We start from the raw sequence: 23,181 nt of genomic DNA, 5'->3' as shown, positions 1-23,181 counted from the left end.
GAGTGGTTAAAGGTGTTGGCATACAAACCCCCCCCCCCCAGTCCATTCAATAATAATCACTATCGACACAAAGGATTCCACATATATATTTTAAGCCAAGAGGCTTTTCCTCTTATTTGATTTTGTCATGTTAAGACCATTCAACATGCATGGTTGTCACCTTTTTCAAATGGCTTCTGAGAGTTATGGAATTCTGGAGCAAAACGTTTCCGAGATAAAAGCGATAATTTGAAAGACAAAACCTGAAACAGGAGGAAACTCTGCGTTTGATTCGGACGGCGTGCTCTGACAGCACCAGCTCTCATCAAGCTGTCACAGTGCTACTGTCCCATGAAGACGCAGCATTGAGAAAAGTAACCTGATGATGTTTTCAAAATGTCAGGAAATGTGACTTTAGCAGCGCAGCAGAAATGCTGCAGTCGTTTGTGCCAACTTTTAAAAGCGAGCCATGATAATAGATGGACGTGAACAGATGGGTAAATACTCAGCTTAAAATCTGAAGCTCCCATGTTTCTGAACAGAGAGGCTTTGGTGTCTGCACCCCTGATTTAACACATCAATCAACATATTTCTACTGGGTCTAACAAGAACCTGGATTATTTCCTAAGAAACACACACACACACACACACACACACACACACACACACACACACACACACACACACACACACACACGACAGTTATACACTGACTCATAGCCTCCTCGAAGCTAAGCCTGTCTCTCCTACTCAGAAGAAATAAAACCTTCTCTTGCTGCTTAGTGATGGACAAACTGTTTTAGAGTAGAGTATCTTTTTTGACTTTTATATGCATGTCAGCGCATTGAAATGTTAATTTGCACCTCAATAGTCAGGCAGGTGGCTTGTCTTGTGTTGACAACTTAAAAGCTCCAGATTCAATCACCAGAGCCGCCAGCGTGTCCATCAAACGTCTCTCAACTGTCCTCGAGTGAGTCACTGAGCTTTTATCTTCTCACTCGCTTCGACTCGCTGTGCGCTCGAAATATCTCTATAAATTGTCAATGTTAGGAGAAAAAAAATCTGTATAAGCCGCTTGCTCAATTTCCATATAATATCCATCTTCTGAGCATCATAGGTGGCTGCAAAAATCAGCCACATATGAGGGATGGATCATCTGACACGGCAGCCAGCCGTTATCTTCCATCTTTATCCCAACGATGAAAGGCCTCCTGTCACACTGAAGCTGTTTACTCTTTTTAGTTTTACCATCATTTCTGGGTCTATTTTTTCCTACTTTATTTAGTTTTTTTACATTTTGCCAAGTGATGCAAGTTGCTCTTTAATGGCTTTGAAAAATGTACGTAACCTGAATTTACAGCTGATGCAAAGAGTTAAAGACTCCCACCGTAGATGTCAACAGTTTTAAACCTTCTTTTTACAGCACCACTTAAAGTCTTGATGATTGGCCTTTTTTTTTAATTCTATCTGTGGAATTGTTTTCTGTCTTTTGCCATCCATCCATCCATTTTTTAAACTGTTTGTCTAAATCAAGCTCACGGTGAAGCTGCAGTCTATCCCAGCTGTCCCTTGGTGACAGGTGTGGTACATCATTGGAAGGGTCACCAGTTTGTCACAGAGCCAACATAGACACCGACAATCATGCACGATTACATTTACACCTATGAATCACTTAGAATCACCAAATATCCTGACATTTGTAGCAATTTTGCATTAATTGCTTAGTAATTCCTAAGCCACCATTTGTATATACAGATCCCCATTGTAAGAGACTAAAAAATTAAGTGGACTCATTATGTACCAACCTACATACACCAACCTGCATATTTACACACACTAAGGAAGGGCTGTTTAGGTTGTACTGGCCGGTGGATTCAAAACCAGAAGCCTTTTACTGTGAGGTGGCAACGTTTACATGTTTCAAGTGTTTAAATTGTTAAAAAAATTAAGACAATGTTCTTTGGGACATCCTGAAATTCCGAAGTTTCAGTAAAAAACAACAACAACCAAAACTTACTTCTCAAATAAATGATAAATATCTGATTTGTTAGGGTCTGTAAGCTTATACATACAGATTTCCACATTTCCCAGTCTGACCATAACTAGTCCTTCTAGTTTTTCTATAACTAAAACTCTACTTGACATGATTTTAAAAAACAGTCGTCGTGTATCCCTACACCACACTGTGCTTCTTAATCTCTCCCTCTCTCTCTGTGAGTGACGTAACGCTGCCCAGAGATTGATAGATCATATTAGACCTGCTGTCAGCTTCTATTAAAGATTTTGCCATCGGACCTGCCAGCTGATCAGCAGCTATCACGGAAAAGGCGTGATGGAGGCATGAAGATTGTAAAAGAAAATTTTAAAAAAGGCAAAATAGCACACACACAGAGTGTGGAGAGGATGCTAAAGTGGCAGTATAAAAACTGATTATTAGCGGATAAATAATTTATTCAAGACAAAATCATCTAATAGTGTGTTTATAGGGCAAAGTGTAACTGTAAAATCCTTAGATTTTCAGTTTTTGTAAGGTCTTGGTGTTTTGCACTAAGGGATTGTATATCAAGCATCAAGGCTACAAAACTGTGGGCACCTTCTTATACAAATGCACAAACACACACACAGACACACACAGGTTCAGCCTATGACGTGTAGTTTGGAAAAACTGCAAACACTGCAGGAAACGCAGCCACCCACCCACGCACACACAATGTACCTAGCTCTTTAAGCATGGAGCCGTTCTCTGACTTCCATCTCTCCTTTTTCTTCTCAGGACTATTCTTCCTTCTCTCCTTCCCTTTATCCTTCACTCCATTCTGCTTCCTCTTTTCTCCCTTCTGGGTTTTCTCTGCAAGGAGACACAGAAGACAGGCCCATTTTAGGGATTTAGTTGATTTATTCAATTTAATCTTGATTTAACCAAAAAGTGTCACTGAGCTTGGGGAATGTCTTCTTTTCAGGTGCAGTTTGAGTAAGAAAGCGAAGTTTCAAGTTGGAGAAAATAGTGCAAAAAGATACATAATTAAGAGCATGTTTGTCCTTATTTGAACAATTGATAAGAATAAAAAAAGAAAGCTGTATTTCTTTGTTTTATATAATTTAAAAATTACTGCATGACACCAATATTATTTCAATCTCAAGGAAAATTAGTTTTACAGAGGGAGCTCCTTGTAGTTTATGAGACAAATAATTTCTGAAGGAAGAAAAAAAAAACACCAGAAAATGTTATATTGGGAAAAGTTTGGCAGAGTGTAAAACAGGCCTTTGAGAAGTACATTTTGCCCTCACCGTTTAAGAAAAGTAGCCTCCAAAGAGCAATATTATCATTCAGTAATGTCAGACATAACTCAAATATTCTCTCTCTTTTTGCTGTTTTTGGTCTCTACTGACTCTTCTGGGAAATACGAAGCTCTTAAGCTCCATAAAGCTCCACTGTGTTTGAGGTAGCTGCTGATAGCGTCTTTCTGCTGTTTGGTGCTAAGAAAGCAGAGCTTTTCGAGAGAAAACAGCCGCCTGCACACCAAAAATTCTGTTTTTTGAGACTGAACAAAAAATGATAGAAGTTTGATCCTGAAAGGACAACTAAAACAAGCGGAAACTCCCTACAACCATTCAGGGACCAGTGATTTACTCATAGTTTAGACAGGCATGCCCTTCCTCAGACACAGTAGCTCCCTAACTAAACTCACTGGACACTTTATTAGGTATATCTTGTTACTAACGCATTGGGCCAACTTTAGCCTTCAGAACTACCTTAATTAATCATTTCTGCTGGAAACATTCCAACATCCCATCACACAGTTGCTGCAGATTTGTCATTGCACATCGATGCAAATCTCTCGTTACCCCGCATTCATAAGGTGCTCTATTTGACTGATAACTGTGGAGGCCATTTGAGTACGGTTAACTCAATGTCATCTTTAAGAAACTAGTTTTAGATGATCTGAACTTTGTGAATGGCGCACGTTTTGATCGAAAGCAGCCATGAGGTCAACCCAACACTCAGGTGGGTTGTGGAATTTTAACAAGTTGGTACTAGGATGCCCAAAACCGTGTGTAATCGTGGTTAACTGTGTGACGCAAGGCAGGATTTCATGCTAATTAAACTAACTTCTAACGCTACCATCTTAATGCCATCAGACTTGGCAATATTTTCTTCTATTGTCTAATTTTAACGAGCCTTTGTCAACTGTAGCCTCCCAGTGTGGTCTTCTGCCGCCGATGGGCTACAGCAGCAGAAGACCACATCTTTGTGTTGAGAGATGGTCATCTGCATACCTTGGTAAAAGGTAATTTCTTATCAGCTCGAAGTAGTCTCCCCTAGCTTTTTACCCCACAGAACTCCTGTTTGCTGGATATCTTTTTTTTAGGATTTGTAAATCCTAAAGATGACTGTATGGAAAAATCCCAGCGTATCAGCAGTTACTGATATGCAGTTGTTGCTCGTCTGAAATACTCAGACCAGCTCCAACAGTCATGGCATGTTTAAAGCCACTTAAATGACCTTTCTTTCCTATTTTTATGCGCGGTGTCAATTTCAGCGGTTCTTTACCATGTTTAGATGTGTAAATGCACTGCGGCGCTGCCGTGTGAATGGCTGATTACATGTTAGTGTTAACGAGCAGTTGAACAGATGTACCTAGGTGGTTAGTGAGTGCACAAAACAGCCCAAACAGAAACCTTCACTGCTAATCGGTTTTACTGCCATGCAGCTATAGTAACACGTTTTTATTGCTGTATTTGACAGCGTTATTATGAGACCTGGTGACAGGTTTACACCTTTTTATCAGCTTGGCCAAATGTGACTCCCCTTCTAATGAGGTTTAGTGGTTTGGAGCCACAGTTCATCTTCAGCAGCTCATTTTCACTTCTGCTCTACTCTGATAAACCGCAGCTGACTGTGGCGCATGTTAATGCTTGTTGTAAAGGTTGTTTAGTATTCCAGTTGAAGTTTCAGGGTAAGGCTGTCCATGTGGACCCATAATAATAATAATAATAGATACTTTATTGATCCCCATGGGGAAATTACTTGTTTTTCTCTGCATTTGACCCATTCACTCAGTGAAGCAGGCGCCCGGGGAGCAGTGTGTAGGGACGGTACCTTGCTCAGGGGTACCTCAGGGTAGCTGTTAAGTGGATTCGAACCGCCGACCTTCCGATCATGGGGCGACCACTTTACCTACTGAGCTATCCCTGCCCCATGTGGCCTTGATGGATGTTACCTCAGTTAACCTAAAAGTTAAAACAAAGTCTAGTCATGGGGTTATCTACGTGAGTGGATTCAGGTTAAAAAGCCGTTTTGTATTCTTATATTGTCAAGATATTGCCGATAAGCAAAATGCCTCTGGGTTGATGTGGACAGCAGGGGGGTCTCTGTCAACTATCATTTTATTTAGGATTGTTCAGAATTGCAGTGTGTGTTCTTCAGTCTCCCTAACAGCCTAGCCCACCATTTAGACACATTTTATGTGTGCAAAAAGCACATGCATCAGTTGTGTATCAGTCTTCAAGGCCTGCGAGCATGCTGACACACACACTTTATGGCATGTAACAGAGCCCTGCAGAGCGCCTCCCTGCTGGGAGCTGTCCTCTCGCTCTAGGAGACCTCGCTCACTCCCTTCAGCAGGGAGCGTGGCAGGAAACACAAGAAACACTGATAAGTACACACCGTGAAAGATACTGTAATACTGTCTAATGCAGTGCTTGTCAAATGGTGGTACTGCCAGGGGTTCTGTGAAGTCCCGCATGGGGTAAGTTTAACGTTAACAAAAATATCAGTCAAACACGAATCCTGGAAGATAAATAAAAAAGTGAGCTAAATAAAAGATAAATCAAGTTTTATATTCAATATTCTCATTTCCAGTGTAGTTTCAGTCAGCTGCTGCAAACTGCCAACTGCCATAAATCCTCACAGAAGGCAGAGGCAACAAGCCCAGTCGCATTTACTCAGGCAAACATCAGGTAAAATTGATTCTTGGTTGAAAAGTGTGGAAGACATAGATGTTTCTTACAGAAAGAAGTGAAGCCTAGTTCTTTGTAATGACAATGCACAAAACAAAAAAAAAAAGATCCTCAGTGAGGCACAATATCACGATTCCTACTAAACTATTAATGCAATTTATTAACCCTTTCAGGTGTAATGTCTGATTTAGACTTCTTTAGTGAATCTTTGCAGAGCCTACAGTGTAACCCGTAGGTGGCCAATGCAATCCAGTCAAAGGAGCTTGCAAAGAAAAGCGTCTGGACTTCTTTAAGTTGCTTGAAGACGTTTCACCTCTCATCCGAGAAGCTTCTTCAGTTCTAAGGTCAAATGGTGGAGAGTCCCAGATATAAACCTAGTGGGAGTGACCCCCCACAGAGGGACAAAAGGACCCCCTGATGATCCTCTAATCGCCTGAGCCAAGGTGTGAAACTGGGCGTGGGTCCCAATCAGCCAGAGTTTCGGGTGTGTTCATTGTGAAACGCTTCACGAATTTGCGTGTCATCCTTGCGCAGGGGCCATGCTAATCTTCTCTGTATCGTATCCAATTTAGCGTACGCGCTTGCCGAAGCAAGCGCGTACGCTAAACCTTGTGCTTGTGGGGGACAGCCAATAAGGACAAGGCTGTCTTAAACGGATCTAAAACGGCTCGTTTCAGACTGTGGACGAATGCAGGAGTTGCACCAAGGTCCATAAATAGATAAATAAGGGTTCAGGGGCTCATTCAACAATAACTAAAAATGTAACAAGTGAAAAGCTGTGTAGGTGCTTGTTGGTTTTTCCGGTGATTTTACATAAAAAATATGGTGTAATAATACATTACAATAAAATATGTTTTCTTATACTGAGAGTAATTCAATTAGGGCTGAAACTAATTATTGGTTTATCATTGTCTCTTTTAATTGGTAGTCAGAATATTACCTAAGAAAAACTGTTGCAAATTTGCCCAAATGTGAGATATTATTATTGGTTGTTTTGTCCACCCAAACCTTCAAGATATTCTGTGTGTAACAATCAGAGCTGGAGTTAGATAATGGATAGTGTTTTTGCTCGGTACAAAAAACCAACCCTAATGATTAATGGATTATCAAAATGTTTTCATAACTGGCTAATCATTTCAGGCCCATTATTTGTGATGCCATAACTGAACAGAAAGAGGATTGCCGAGTTCTACGTTTACCAGATAATAACAAACACATGCACACTCCACACACATGTCTGCACACACAGCAGGCCAGGAAACGGCGCAGACCCATGCAGTCATACTTCAGTGAGCCTCGCATATACAGCACAGCGATGATCTCCATCTCTCCCTCCCATTGTATAACATGGGGAGCCCTTAATGTTGGAATGTCTTGTTGTAACAGGCTCTCGCTGTTTACACAAACAGAGTCCTGACTGCACGGCTCACTGACTCTCCTGCTGCTGTGCATCATGTTTATATATACATGCTTGTGTGCGCATGCATGCACCAGTACAGCAGGTGGCAGCTGCGAGATCATAGCGAGGTTTTAAAAAGGGTGAAACGGTCGAAATAGATTATCTGAAAACTACAGCGAGTGTCTAAACAGTACAGCAAATAATTTACTGGATTTAAAAAAAAATTGTAATGTGAAAATTAAAAACACAGAAAAGCCCAATTTATCGCTTTTAATTATTTTTATGTGCCGCATAATGAGCAGCAGCTCTTTTGCGAGCACATTTCTCTTTTCTTCTTTTGGCTTTTTATTAGCAGCAGCTGTTGTTTTTTTTATTTTTTACCACCAGATGACCCTTGTTGTGCAGTTCGCAGCAGGAAATGGAACAAAGTTTAATTCCTCGTTAAAACCAGTTTAAAACCAGTCTCCTCGTTTTTATTAAAAAAATACATTTTCTGTGAAAATCTGCAAAAAACAAAGCAAAACAAAACAAAAGACTGATTTTTTTTTTTTAAATAAAGGAAGAAACAACCATTAAAGCTGGTTGGTAAACATGACAGTGCACCGAGCTTTGTGTTAAGATAAGAAATACTTATTTATTAATCATAATAATGCTATTTATCCCATACATCTGTATGAGAATGCTGTAGGAGTTCATAAGCAATACACATATAAACACACTATGGAGTCATTTATTAGAAACTTGGTCATAAAGTAAACTTAATAAGGTGTTTTTTAAACATTTTTTGGGTCTACATGAAACATAATTGATATCAGGTTTGTTACATTTTACCCTGAGTGAGACTTTTCATCTGGATTGAATGTCTTTTGCGCCCTGTTCAATAGTTGTTCAGGTATTTCACTCAGAACCACAAATGTCAAATTCATGGAGGAGTTAGAGGAAAGCTCAGGGCACGTCTCTACAGAGTCTTTTATCATCCAGAAGCTGCTGAGATATTTATTTAGTAAGGACCAAAGGGGTCAGGCCAAATGATGGGCTGAATGATTCAATGTAGCTGAGCGCTCAATTTGATCTTATATCAAATTTGATCTTATATCAAAAAATACACACAGTATTATATCATAGATGCTCTGTAACATCCAGAATAGACCTTTTTAAAGGCGTGTGTGTTACTTGTGTGTGTGGTTGTCATTGCCACCAGCAGGCTGTCCTCATGGTTACTTTAGCATGGAGGAGCAGGACATGCATGAATGGAGCTGAGAGAGACCAGAGAGCGATTTCACACTGAGACGACCTCTGTGTGTGTCCAGAGAGACGAGTGTGAAAGCTTAGTTCAGTAAGAGCACAACGCCAAATGTTAAGAAAAAAGGCAGAGTATTTGGTTGTACTGTGTGTTTATGTGGACTAAAAATCTTTCCATTTTTATTTAGGAATATTCACATTTTCAAAGGGATGGTGATGCTATAAAAACAGTCAGCAATAAACACAAAAAGGTCTTACACGCAGGCGTGTGCTGGACATCCTCAAAGACAGGAGGATACTTGGAAATATTCGATTTGAAAAGTTATATAAAGTGAAAACTGTTAAAGTTATTGGAGGTTAATGGTGTGGAAAACCTTTTAGAGCCTTAACTCTTTCCCATTTGGATGCCTACTACAGGTAACTCTTGTTTCTCTTTTATGAACAGAGGGGTTTCTAGTGAAGTTAGTGAACCTATTCAATTGGTTGTCAAATCTCATCTTTACTGATATATTCTGATGTATCAAAACTTGTAATTAAAGAAACAGGGGAGGTCATTAAAAGTCGTCTTTATGGCAGAATTAAAATTTTAGACGAACTGAACCAACCAACGAAAAATTTTGAAATAAAGAGGGAAAGTGGTTAGCTTTTTTGTTAAATTTTTTACACTTCTCTCTGCCATAATGTTTCCACTCCTCCACTTTTCACTGTTTTATTGTTCCTCAAAGGAAACACAGAGGCTCTTTTCATTCAGACGTCTGCTGTGATACGCGGTTCTTATCGGTGCTAGACTCCTTTCGAGAAGATAGCATCTACGACTATGTGCTTCCTTACTTCGCCTGTATCTGCACCAAAAACAAAGCTGGCATCCTTCCTGTCTCAACATCAGGTTTTGCATTAAATGTGCCAGATGAGTAAAAAAAGATTTTCTTGAATTCGCTGCTCCACAACAGAAATGAGTAAATCAAAAGCTTACCTTGGAGCCTCAAATATCAGCTATTTAAACCTGACTTACCTACAGAGGGAAGTAAATTTATTGAGATTACACTGCTGGCAGGGCAAATTTACACAGTACCTCTTTACCGCTGCAGTTCTCGGTGCCCTGTAAGGTGCACTACGACTTGTCAGAAAGCAAAGAAATGTTTAAATAGAACTTGGATTGCTGGCAAACATCTATTACCCGAATCTAAAGCAACTCAGAAACTGAAACACGCATTCAAATAATTTGGTCTTTAAACAGGACAGACTTAAATCACTGGGGGAGCCAGCTGGTGTTATAAACCTCTGTTGTTTAAACAGAGACGACCTGTTATTGGTATCATTTAATTCCTGGAAATTTCCTGGAAAGTCTGCCCATTTAAAAAAAATTTTTTCCAGTCAGCACTGTGGTAAAAATCAAGACCATGAAGACAAAGGAGGCTGGGGAAAAGCCATGTTTGGAGCAATACATGTGACCTGATAGCTAGTCTTTGTATGCCCTAATAAACAGTAATGTACACTTGGTGAGTGCATGCATCTTCGTCTTCCACTTTTCCCTCTTAAAGATACATTTAGGAAATTTGTCTAAATCTTTATCCATGTGAATTCCAAGGACGGTGGGTCTGTAAAACCACTTGACGCTGGTGTGAAGGTTGTAGGAGTTATGTATGACTGCGTGAAACTTTTTTCCCCCCCATTTCTGTAAAACAGCGCAGGTACATCTCCTCGACACTCTCCCCCGTTTTTCCAATTTATTTTATGGCTGTTGCTGAAACTGCAGAGGCCATTAACGCCGGGGGATCTTTGAGGGAGCTCCCAGAGGGAACGCTTCTTCACACAGCTTCTAAATTATAATTTCTTTCTTTGTTTTGACAGAAGCACCATCTTATCCTCTGATCTCCCAGCGACCGTTTCCAACACCCCCCCCTTTCCTAATCTTATCTTGTTCTTTTATATGTTCTACAGCATGCAATAGGAGAAAAAACTAGTCTGTGGGTTTTCAAGGACGCCTGCAGGCTCTGCTTGAATGTGTGGAAACTTCCTCCCTGCAGGTTGTAATCTCTCCACAAATCCAACCATCAGCACAAGAGACCTTTTTTTTTAAACATGTTTTTGTCAGATCTGGGCTTTCTTTTTTAAACTTTTTTTTTTTTATACGTTCTGCTGTTTGCTTTTTCTCAATCTCCACAGTATTACTCCCTCCCTGAAAACCTCCTTCCCTTTCTTGTTTAGAAGGTGCAACAGCACCGGGGGATTTGTCTTTTTGAAGTGTATGATTAATTTTCCCTCTTTCTAGGCGCACTGAACTGCAGCGTCTATGTATGTGTGTAGCCACTGTGTCCCATTTCTTACCTGAGCTCATTAGTGCAATGTGAGAAAGTCTTTTCCCACTTCCTCCCCTCCCCTACTGTCTTTTCCTCCCTCTCGCCACCTTTTGTTCCATCCTTTTGCTATTTCTCTCTCATTGTAGCTACTTCAGCTTCCCTCTCTTCTTCCACTACTTCTTTCATCCCATTACCTTCTTGTCCCTTCCCATCCTCGTCTTCCTCTGTCCTTATTTTCTCTGTCTTCCTCGCACTCCTACACACATAAACACACACACACTTGCTGAAAGCAGATCAGAGAGGCCAATACTAACCGCTGTCAGCTTGTCACGGTTGGGTTTGAGCCAGAATATAAATGCAGTGCACTATCTGCATAATAATAATGCTGCGTGAGAGCATGTGTATGCACTTTTCAAGAAGTCCTACCTACAATGGGGATTATAACTGGAGCTGTTTTTGCAGGTGTGTCCACTAAAGGCAAAAAATATTACCCGCATAGTGCTGTACAACAATTTGTTACATTGACAAATTACAAAAAAACGCATAAGAATGAGCAATGCAGGCTGGTAAGCGATAGATAAAACTTAAACCAGCACAAAATTAATAAGGAAACCTGACTCCAGCTCCAGCTTTAGTAGTTACAAGGAAGAAATACTGTTATTCTAAAGGCCTGACAAGAGAAGAGGAGGTTTAAGTGTGATATGAGTTTCTTTTATGGCTTTCTTTAAAGTAGTCAAGCTTTTTCAAAACCTAAAAAGAACATGTTACCTTGGCTTAACCAGAGCGTGTTCACTTACTACACTGCACTACAGCCACTGTCCCTACAGCACACCTACAGATAGTCCTCAATGAAAAGGAAAGGAGCTTAACTGCTAAAATAATTTTCACCCGCTTCTTGACAAAAAGCCCACATATAATATTAATTGTGTCAGAATTGAAATAAAACAATTCCCATATCCTAGTTTTGACCATAAATTGACAGCTTCTTACTACAATATGCAAAATCCCTGTTTGTGAGTGTGTGTTTGTTTGTTTGGCTGCCAACACCTCCTACACAATTAGGACTTGAAGAGGCAAACGTGGCACACGGTTACAACGTGTGCCCCTGAAGGTTTTTATCTATATTAGATGTTACGATGCCATCATGTTGTCTACCAGCAACCCAAAAATGAGTTCAAATGACCTTTTAGCATTCATGCAAAATGGAAAATGGACTGCGTTTTCCTTTCTGCACCTACCTTCAACGAAACCTGTCGTTTAATTTCACAGCTAACAGCAAGAACAGGCTTGACAACACTTCAGCATGGCCATGTATTAGTTTTCCTAATTTGCAAGAGGACATACACGCTTGATGGCATCAGTCTTCAACTGATTACTACAAGAGACTGGGAGCAAAGTTAAAATCAAAACAAAAGCTTATCAGAAACTGTACATTTGTGCTGATTGTGGTAGCTGACTGACTGCTGTCAGACAGCTGCTGTTAGAAATTCTCTGCTTCTAATCACTGGTGTAAAATTAAAATGACATCAAAGTATCTAATGTCATTAATTCTTACAAGAAAGTCTTTTACCCCCATTTAAAATATCTAAAAGTGTAACTGTAGGTACCCATTGTATTTTGGACCTATCCAGAATATAATGAAAATACAAATGAAGCAAGCAGTTGAGCCCAGAAACCAATCATTAAAGTGAGGCCACAGAAGGAGAGAGCTAATTCACATCCCTCACGCGGAACAAGTTAAAATTTGAATTATTTTGTGCGTATACTTTAAAATTTAGCAATGACAAAAACTCTTGACCATCCGTTTTGTAAACATGTAAAGGCTTGGGGAATCTCCCCATTTCAAATTCTGCACACAGTTCGTCTCAATTAGTTTTTATTTACTTTCTGTGCTTCTTGCTACAAAATGCAGTTTTCTGCTTTATGCATTCAGCATTGTGTAGCTTCTCTGTCTCGATGGGAGACCACTTGGGATATCACCCGCATGCCTTTCCGCCTTGCTGAAACCATGCTAGCACTCACAAAGCATGACGCGGGCAGCCCCCGACATGACAGACAGGCATGCAGAATGGCAGACAGAGCATGGATGACAGATGAAGTACTATGAGAGACAGACAGGCGGACAGAGGGTAGTGGATCTGTTTTAGGTGAGTTAAAGAAGCTGGAAACAAGCCCATAAAGGGAGTAAGAGTGGTGCAGTTTATGGAAGGGAAACTAAGGGTATCTGAAAAACCTGATTCTTATAGTTGTAAACGCTTTGTGCGCAGCCTAGAATGAGTGTTGGACAGTCCACATTCCTGAACTTCCTTGGGCAAAATACTGAACCCCAAATTGCTCCAACTGAATATGACTGTAACCATGGCAGTCAGATAGTGCCTGAAAACTACAAACTCCAGTATAAGGAATGCATGAAGGCCAAGAAAAACAGTGCTATGGTTCCCAACGTGAATCGTCCAACATCAACTCAAGATGTTCACAAAAAACGAGCCTGTACATCGTTTTTGTGTATTCAGCGTATTCACCCATTTTACAAAGACACACAAGCAATCACATGTGATTTGGCCGAAGATACGAGCCCACTGAACATGATCAATAACGACTTAACATAAGTCTTTTAAATTTCTCTTGCAGCCTAAGTTCACTGACGGTTACAGTGGCAGCAATTTCCAGCAACACAGAGTCAATGGTGAAACTAGATTTTTCTTAATTCGCAGAGTAGTGAATGAAGCAGCTACCAATGAGAACTAAGGATACGGCTGTCATATGAAATGGTGCTAAATAAGGGTTACCTTGGCACCTGAAGCCTTAAATGTTGTTGATTAGTCTTTAAGTGCAGATGGAACCAAGGTGCCAGAAGGAGGTGGCCTACGGTCTCCCCAGTCTGTCCAGACATTGTAAAAGGTTTCAACAGGTGAACCTGCTGAAGGATCACTAATGGTTGCGCTTGCTCACCTGAAGGCTTCTTTATTACTCTCTGCATGGCTACCACCGCCTCACAGTCTCCTCTCTCCTTATGCCAACAAAGTCAGTTTCTACTCCACGGTAAGAAACTGACACTTGTTCTCTACTTAGTCATCTGTATTTTTATTTTTTATTTTTACAATTCAAAAAGATTTCCTGTGTGACTACATAAATGACAATATTAAATAACCAGTCTTACAGTTATTGACCAAAGTCATCATAATGATAATTTCTGTCATAATCTAGCAGCCCTACCTTTAATGCCATGAAATCAGTCTAAATGGAAGAAAGCCAGACCGATACAACTGATGGACTGACTAAAACAGGATGTCAGATGAGACAACCAAAATAACATAACTGAAAGAGACAGACGAGGAAGATACGAGCCTTAGAGGAGACTGCAAATGAGAGAAGGAGCGAGGGAAACAGATGGAGGAGAAAAAATAATTAAAGAAGAGGATAAAGAGAAATGGAGAGTGGAAAATACTAAAAGGAAAAGATGCTGAGAGACACGACAAATCATTACAGCAGACAACCTCATCCTTCATTCTCTGGTGCTCTCTCTTTTTCCCTGACACACACACACACACACACACACACACACACGCACACACACACACCAACTATTCTCTCTAATCTAACTCCTGTGGCAGTGTGAATAGATATGGCTGTTTAGTGCCAGCAGCACAGCTCCTGGTACCTGATGGCAGCAATCTGCTGAGTCAGGAGCTCTGCACTGCGTGTGTGTGTGTCTGTGTGTGTAGGTGTGTGTGTGCGTGTGTGCCTTTGGGAGTGTGTTACGGAGAAACAGAGAGAGTGAAAGTGTTCGCATTCGATTTACTTGAGTGCGTAAATGTGTGTGTAGTCTTCTTCGGGAACGAAGAGCACTGCAAACTCAACACTCCAACTACACACATACACACACACACAGCCACAGGAGCAGGCTGACAGAAGTTCACTATCATTACCATGCCAGCAAGACGTTAGTGGTATTACCATGACAACAAGCTTTCACTGTCATCGCCATGACAGCTGCAGGTCACGACTCCTCGAACTGAAAAGCTTCCTTTTAGCAACAAAGATGCGGATCGCTGTAATTTCTTAACAACTATTCTTAAAACATCATCAATATAAAAAAACCTAAACAAAACAAGATAAGAATTTCCAGCAGGATGGCAATATAGCAACAAATATGACCAATTTAAATGACTGTTTTTGTTCTATAACTATTTAACCCACTACAAATCTCTGTTTGTAGTGATAACTGTCACTAAGGTTCTGTCTTATACATCATATCAAGTGCTATCGAGGAGGCTTCAGCACGAGAACAACCTCAAAACTAGAGTGATGTGCAGTAACAACAAGAACAGGGTTTCCTGCAACAAATGGTAGCACATCCAGACAGCGCTGATCTCAACATGTCTTGAAGGATTACATCAGAGGTCATCAAATGTTTGAAGTCATGCCCCACTTCAGAAAAGTGTTCCAGCCCTACATCACTCCGTTTTTATCATTAATAATGAAAAAGGATCAGCAGTTTAGCAAAAGTATTGCATTTACGGTTTAGGAATTGGAGTCCTTTTTATACACGGCCTCCCATTTTACAGATGCTCAATAATTTTAAATCTAATTTTAAATACTTGGATGAAATTGTTGTCAATGACTGCCTGAAGTCTAGAGCACGTGGACATCACCAAATGCTGTTTCCTCCCTGCCTGAGATGCTCTGCCAGGCTTTTACTGCAACTGCCTTCAGTTGCTTTGCTTGTTCTCTGCCTTCAGTTTTGCCTTTAGTAAGTGAAAAGCTGCTCTGTTGGGCTGAGATCAGGTGGCTGACTTGGCCATTGAAGAAAATCCAGTTTCTTTGCCTTGAGAAACTCTCGGGTTGCTTTTGCAGTATGCTTTGAGCCAGTATCCATTTGTACTGTGAAGTGCTGTCTGATTGGTTTTGCAGCCTTTGGCTGAGTACAGAGCAGCCATCCCCATGAAACTACTTAATTGTCAAGCGTTCAATCACCTTTGACCTGCTGGAAATTGGGGGTATGTTTACAAGTTGCTCTAATTCCTCAACAGTTATTGTAATATTTCTATTGACTCCTTGAAATAAAGCTGAAAGTCTACACTTAAGTCTTGTTTGATTTAAATGCCACTGTGGTTGTGTGCCTTTTAAACATAAATAAAATAAAATTTCAGAAGCAGATTTTATTTCTCCGTGACCCATGAAATTGAAGTTATGAGTCTCTCTCCATTTACTTAGACATGGGCTTCAAAATAACTGTCCAAATTCATTCCAAGATGGCTGGCTGGTTGTGGGACTTGAATCTACACGGACATTGTTTTAATCCAAATTTTTTCCTGGTTGTCCAAGCGCCACCTTCAGTGGCTCTATCCCCCTGCAGTTTTAGAACCACTGGATTATAAGACACAAACATCTGAAACAGACCAAAATGCATCAACAATTCAACCTCCCTGTTTTATACCATCAAAAACTGTACAGGTCTACCCAAGAGAAATGGTACTTTATAAATACGAATATTCATACTGCACAATTTCTACCAATGGCGTCACAAGCTGTGAAGTCCTCAGTCTGGGTCTGGAATAGAGATGGCACGATACCACTTTTTTATGTCCGATACCGATACCGATATCATAAATTTGGATATCTGCCGATACCGATATGAATCCGATATAGTGTTTTTTAATCAACAAAACTGTTTTTTAAATATCTTGCTGCATTTTGTATAAGTTCATACTCAAGTTTAAAACAACAACTACACTAAAGCTATTCTGTTATACCTGTATCCAAAAAAAATATTTCATAGTTCAGCAATACTGATCAATCTAATAAACTTAAACCTACACCATCCTCCCTATTCTGGTATTTTAAAGAGTACTTAGCGTAAATATTAAGCAACCTAACTAATAGGGTTCCAACTCCCAGCAACAATAAAAATAAATAAATAAAAAATAGGGAACCACCCCTCACGCTCCACCTCATGATGCTTAATCGACGTAATCAACCTTAATTTGATGCAGTGTGGAAAAAAAAATGCACAGAAATCAATTATTTTTCAAGAAATATTAAATAGATTCAACATCTTTCTTCAACAAAATTGCAGACTGCACAGATGGTACCTTCACAAAGGAAAAAGTACTATAGCTTACTAGGGTATATATATATATATATATTAGACTTAATAGTTACTATATACAGTAATGGACTTCTATTCATTTTGCATCAAATTAAAACTTTGGGTGTCAGATAATTATTTATTAAAAGCTAGACATTTTAAATGAGAATAAGAAAGAAAAGTATGTCTTTGTGCCCCCTTTTCCCTGTTAATGCCCTATCGGCCCCCCTGGCTAAACTTTGCTAGATCCGCCCCTGCACAGTTACCAGCCGTCAGCTATGTAGAAAAAGATCCTGGAGTAGAAAGTAATATTAAATACATTCTAACAATAGCTGATCAAGCTTAAACGTTCTGCTGTTGTTCAGCCGCTGGTTTCCTCTTTCTGGTGCAAAGTGGGCCAAAAGCAAACAAGAGAGACGGACTCGCGACAGAAAAGCCGATCAGCTGATCGTTAAGCAGTTTCATGATTGAAGTAGCAGCAAGAAGAGGCAGTCGCTTGTTAAGCTTAACGCAGGAATGCTTTACAAACATTCAGAGATGGACTTACACGCTTGCTTTACTTCTCTCGGGATAACTTTGCCGGGTTGCTAGCGAAGCTCCACATGCTATCCAGACCACCGACAGGTCCCGCATGCCACAGCCGCTCTATCACGTGATGCATACTGCTCGACGTGCTAACGTTCTGAGGTGAGTTACGGCGTGTTGCAAGTTTTGTGAGGTGCTTTCGTGATATTTAATGGATCGGATTACATTTTTTATTTTTCTCCGATATCCGATCCAGTAATTTAGGTCAGTATCGGACCGATACCGATACGTAATATCGGATCGGTCCATCTCTAGTCTGGAATAGTTACACTAAGGATCAATCAGCGTATAATAATCTGCGATGCTTCTAGCAAGGACTCATTTCCAGGTGAAATTCTAATATTTCCACAACCCACAGAGACAAAAACCCACAATTCTAGATGAAGATAGCAAGTGGGGAACTGTGAGGAGAATACAAATATATAAAGAAATAGACTCCATTTAACCTGGATGTTTCACTAGGACAGTAAATCTCACTGTGAGCAGTTATCTGACCACCACAGCAGGAACAACTCAAGCAGCCTTCTTCATCCTTCCTGCTCTCCATCACAAAGCATCTGCACAAAATGCACCAAGGTCAGTCATCTGTGTAGAGTGGATAGAAAATCGAGCTCCATTTATGTGGATGTTCGGTGTCACAATATCTGGCTGAACTATTATTCCAGTGTTCTTTGCTGTGCAGGTGTCAAGTGTGGCCTACTGTGCAAAAATGATGACAGGCCATTTCCAAAACTATCCACCCACCACACTCAGGCAGCAAGGGCTTGGATGTAACTGTTATACACTTGAGCTTTCCAAATTGTACTTTTTTGGGGGGGAAAGGGGGGGTGGTGGAAGGATAGAGTACGTGTTGGCGGCATTGGCTGCAGAGCTCGAGTGGGTGAAAGGTAACAGGCTTTTTATATTGGTAAGTTTAGATGGCTGCAATTAGATGAGTGGAGACGCATGCTCACATTTTGTCTCACCCTTACCTCCAGCCATGTCCTCTTCCAGCAGTTGTATCTGAAGGTGGAAGATCTTCTCCTGGAGGTCACAGAGGGTGTGTTTCATTTTCTCCCTCCGTGTCACCATGTAGCACAGGTTGCGCACCTGAAACACAGGAAGAGGAGCAGTAGCTATAACTAGAGGCTTGTGCACGGGCAACATAATTTATCATGATGCAGTGAAAAGATCAGCCAAAAAAACCAAAAACAAGATGACTTGGATGACAAGGAAGTACGAGTGCTCGAGCACAACCTGGCTAATGGCAGCAGACCTGCATGATTGGTGCTACAAATTAATTATTATTTGCACATTATTTTATATAATATTTGTGTTAAGTAAATTGTTTAATAGTGAACTGACTTGTGAACAGTACAAGGAAATGCCAATGAAATTTAAAATAGGCAACACTTTATAATAATGGCATGCTATTAAGCACTAATAAGCTATAAGTGTATTCATATGACAACAGCACCTGCAGAACACATGACAGCCCAAGCATGTCGACATCCTAGACATAGGCATGATTTTGAATATCTGAACAGTCATTAGGTTATTAAAAAAGTCAAATAGCTAAGGTGAATTTTTTATTTTTGTCAAAAATACAAATTTCTTCTTCTTTTTAATGGTTTGGGGCCCACCATTAAACCACAAAATGAAGGAAGAATGAGCCACTAACTAGGACGCATCAGACCAGAAAACCTGTGAGATGTTTCAAATTATTGCTTGAAATACCCCACGACAGCTGGTACAGGCGCTAGCCCCCCATTTCCATTATTATATCACTTTCTTTATAAAGCATTTAAAGAAAAACAGGTCTGACCAAACAACAAAACCAAACCTATAAGACAAAAACAGCCCAGAGAGTAAAAGTTCTAGGGACGCATACAAGCTGTAGAAGGTAATAATGAATGCACATAAAAGAGGAACATAAAATTCATAGTCAACAAATGACACTAAATCGAAAGTCAGGAAATAAAAGAGCGTTTTTAAAAAAGATTTAAAGATGAAGGAGCTTGTCTCATGTGCAATGGCAAAACTTTCCACTGTTTTGGAGCTGCAGCCGCAAATTGTTCCTATTTGCAATACATAAAACCATAAAAACAAAACAAACAAACAAGCAAAAAAAAAAAAAAAAGTTAAATGGATTTGCAAACAAACTGCAAGCCAGTAAAGGGAAGTCAGAATTGAAGTAATGTGCCCTCGCTTGCTTGTGCTAGTTAAAAATCGATTGGTGCTTTTTGCACCAGCTGTAGGCGAGCTATGGAAGCCGGGCTAATCCTAATAAGAAACACACCGGAGTAAGTGAGAGACTAGAGGTTATAAAAAGAGTGTATTAAGTATTAGTTAATGATTTCAGGCTCTTGTTTTATGTGTCAATGTAACCATGTTAGCAGTGCTCTCATCTGGCTTTTGTGCAACAGTTGGTTCATACAGGTAGCTGGTATTATATAACCTTTGTATACTTTATGTTTATGCTTGCTATTAGAACATTGCCACTTATATATATATAAAACAAGCATAAGCTACTTTCATCATTTATACAGACCCTTCTCTTTTTCCAATATTGCGTTATTCTTACAAGCAACAAATGTTAACTAATCAGAGTGATCACAGACCACTGAGACTCTGCAAAAGCGATGATATACAGCTAAGTTATAAGATCTCCATTTCCAAACTCACCAGTGTTTGCTTCTCTACATTACCCAAAGTAAACTCTGAACTGATTTTGACACAACTGGGTCGAGACCACGTCAAAAGAACTGCTATGTTAGTTACAGTAGTTGTGAATATGAGACAAAGCAAAGCAAACATGCGTCAGATGAATGTTATTGTGATTCTACCTGTGCTGTTTGGTCAAGCAACACTTCGAGAAGCAAAAATTAAAGCCAGCAAACGCAACACAATGCAGACAAAACCACCAAACTAGAGGAAAGTCAAATGTACACATTAGAATTACAGCCATCAGATGGACCGAAAATGGCCTCCAGCAAACATTAAAGTTGCTCTGTGAGTATCAATAACTGTCTGTTAGTGTTTCGTGAAACTAAAGAGATTCACATTTCAAAAGAATCATGAGGTTTAAATGATACATGTCATAATATCAGAGGTTTATAGTGCATCCCTCCGCTTCTGACACGGTCACAGAGTCAAAAGGCGGCATCCTGTTTCCTGCCAACAAACTCGATCTTCTTCCACTCGAACCCAAACTCCAGCTGAGCCCTCGTGCTCCTTCATTCTGCCAAATTACTATCATATGGCCCTGCAAGCGGTATATGACCGCATTAGTGTCTGCGCTGAGCTGGAAGATGGATGTGCGAGCATGCATGTTTATGTCATGCGCATATGGATGTTCAAAGAAAATCTGTGGTTGTAAATGCATGTGTTACTGTTTCGTATTGGCAAGACATTAAAAAAAAAGATGAAGAAGAAAGCAAATGAAATAGCTGAGAATTAGACTAACGGGCAGAAAGAGATGGATACATTGAGAAAGACAGGTACATAAATATGATTCAAAGATATAGACATACATAAAAAGCTTTAGTTATTAAATGCTAACCAATAAATCTATCTGCAGATAAAATGATGACAGAGCCTGTGTATGCTCCAGCAGTATGTTTCAAAGGGGAAAAGGAGTAAGATGATGAGAAGAGAAAATGTCCAGCGCATCTGAACAAACATTTGCTCCACAGTCATTTCAGTGAGAGAGCAAAGGCAAATTTCTAGTTATGAACCGAGTTATCCAGCTACAAAGTACTTTACATCTCATTATAGATCACTGGACCCGTGTTCTTACTTTTCCTTCTGAGGCTTTTGATTTAAAAATCCGCCAAACATAAAACAGAAACAAGTGTTTAAATTTTAAGTTGGCTTATCTTTTCTTAAATTCATTTTCTATTGATCTTCATTCTTATCTTGATGCACATTAGTACCAAAACTAGCACGACTGAAAAGTAAAGCCTGTGTGGGTTAACACAATGCCAAGGAGGAAAAACGTCAGCAGTGATTAGAGCAGCCATTGTTGCTCTCCAGGGAAGGGTTACAAGGTCATTTTCAAACAATTCACAGTCCATCATTACCTCTGCCATGGAGGTTATGGTTTTGTTAGCATTTGTGAGCGTGTCTGTGTCATTATTATGTCTGTAAACACGATAACTCGAAAAGTTTGGAATTCTGATCAAACTTTGCAGGGGTGTGGAGTGGGGTCATGTTCACAATCCATTCAAATTCGACTCATTTCCACAGAGGTCTTTAAGGTCAACTTAATGATTTATTGGATGAAAACTGATTTAAAAAAAAACTTAGAAACTATGTGCTACATATTGTCAACATACAGAAAAAACTATATAAAGATTTAAAATATCACATCTGACCTATGACCTCTCCTTCAAGGCCAAAGTGATAATAATGCTATTATGCTAGAGTTACTGCCATTGTTGGTACTGACAACATATAACTATATAGGGAATTATATATGATGATTTTATTGACTTTAAATGTACATTCGAGTACCAGGTTAAAGCTGTTTAAATACAACACAACCACAATTTGAGGAAACAAAATGAATATATACAAAATACAATCCTGCACTCTGAAAAGTAAACACTGCCCAGAGAGTGAGCTGCCTCCTTGGAGGAGGTTTATCCTGCAATGAGAATGCTTATTTGCAAGCGGAAAAAATTCAAGACAGCTTCCAATTATCCAGGAGAAAGCCTCTTCTGTCTAAGAAGAACATGGCATCATGGGTTACGTTCGCAGAGTTGCATCTGGAAAACTGTAAGACTCTGAATAGAATATAGCATTTTATTGACATTATGCATGTACAATGAAATTGTGGAACAATTCCTTGGGATAGACAAGACCAAAGCACAGATGTCTGGCCATAATGCACAGCACCACGTTTGGATAAAACTAAACACAGCATATCAGCACAAACACCTCATACCAGCTGTCAAGCACAATGGTGGAGGGGTGATGATTTGGGCTTATTTTTCAGCCACAGGAGAGACTAATAAGGTCATAAAACAATTACTTAAAGAGGTGGTTTTACAAGCTACTGAGTGATGGGATGTCCTTAGTTTTTCTCATGACTCGTTGCAGTACTTCTTAACTCTGCACATGAGACCCACTCCCGGGTTTGACATTAGAAAGATATGTGCACCCCTGAGTATAACCTAAGTGGTCCGCAGGTGCGCATTCGCTGTCAAAATAAAAGACACGCACCAGATAAGAAGTTGCAACGCGCGTTTGCGTACATATAAAAGGCACTGTTTTTGTCCTGTAGAGTGGGATTTTCACAGCATATTCTGCACCACATCTCTGTGCGTTCATCATTTGTTTGAAGCCAGCTCACCTCCTGCAACCACTTTTCAGAGAATACACGCTTTTTTTGCGGTTCTGAGATTTCTTTGGAGGTGGAGGAACACCAAAGTAATTGCTTAAAGGAGCTTGCTTCTTCAACATCTTTAAAAGTTCTAAACAAATGTCTGTCCTCCTCCAGAAAATCTTATGCACGCAAACGCGCGTTGTAACTTCTTATCTGGTGCGTCTTTTATTTTGACAGCGCATGCACACCTGCTTGTGTGCAGCCCTGGTTATACTTACACTTTATCCCTCAGATAATCTAATATTAATAACGTCCC

General features: G+C 40.0%; 1 protein-coding gene and 1 non-coding gene across 4 annotated transcripts in view; both read right to left on the bottom strand.

Annotated features, from left to right (window-relative positions):
- Positions 1-23,181, bottom strand: part of jade2 (jade family PHD finger 2) — a 226,894-nt gene that overhangs the window by 20,382 nt on the left and 183,331 nt on the right. The window contains exons 11-12 of one of the 3 annotated variants that reach the window (XM_085421111.1): positions 18,523-18,646; positions 2,696-2,827 (exon numbers count right to left, since the gene is read on the bottom strand). In XM_085421111.1, the coding sequence (XP_085277237.1) occupies positions 2,696-2,827; positions 18,523-18,646 (256 nt within the window). The remainder of the gene's footprint in view (positions 1-2,695; positions 2,828-18,522; positions 18,647-23,181) is intronic. The other 2 variants (XM_085421112.1, XM_085421113.1) reach the window with 2 other exon arrangements.
- LOC146661012 (U6 spliceosomal RNA) lies at positions 6,430-6,537 on the bottom strand. The gene has a single exon (XR_014913623.1). It is a non-coding gene; the product is annotated as a U6 spliceosomal RNA (small nuclear RNA).

The sequence above is a fragment of the Rhamphochromis longiceps genome, linkage group LG10, assembly GCF_057381845.1.
Source record: "Rhamphochromis longiceps isolate RC_006_pf linkage group LG10, R_longiceps_female_GT1.1, whole genome shotgun sequence".
In the NCBI taxonomy this organism is placed as follows: domain Eukaryota; kingdom Metazoa; phylum Chordata; class Actinopteri; order Cichliformes; family Cichlidae; genus Rhamphochromis; species Rhamphochromis longiceps.
This window is presented reverse-complemented; position numbering and strand designations above follow the sequence as displayed.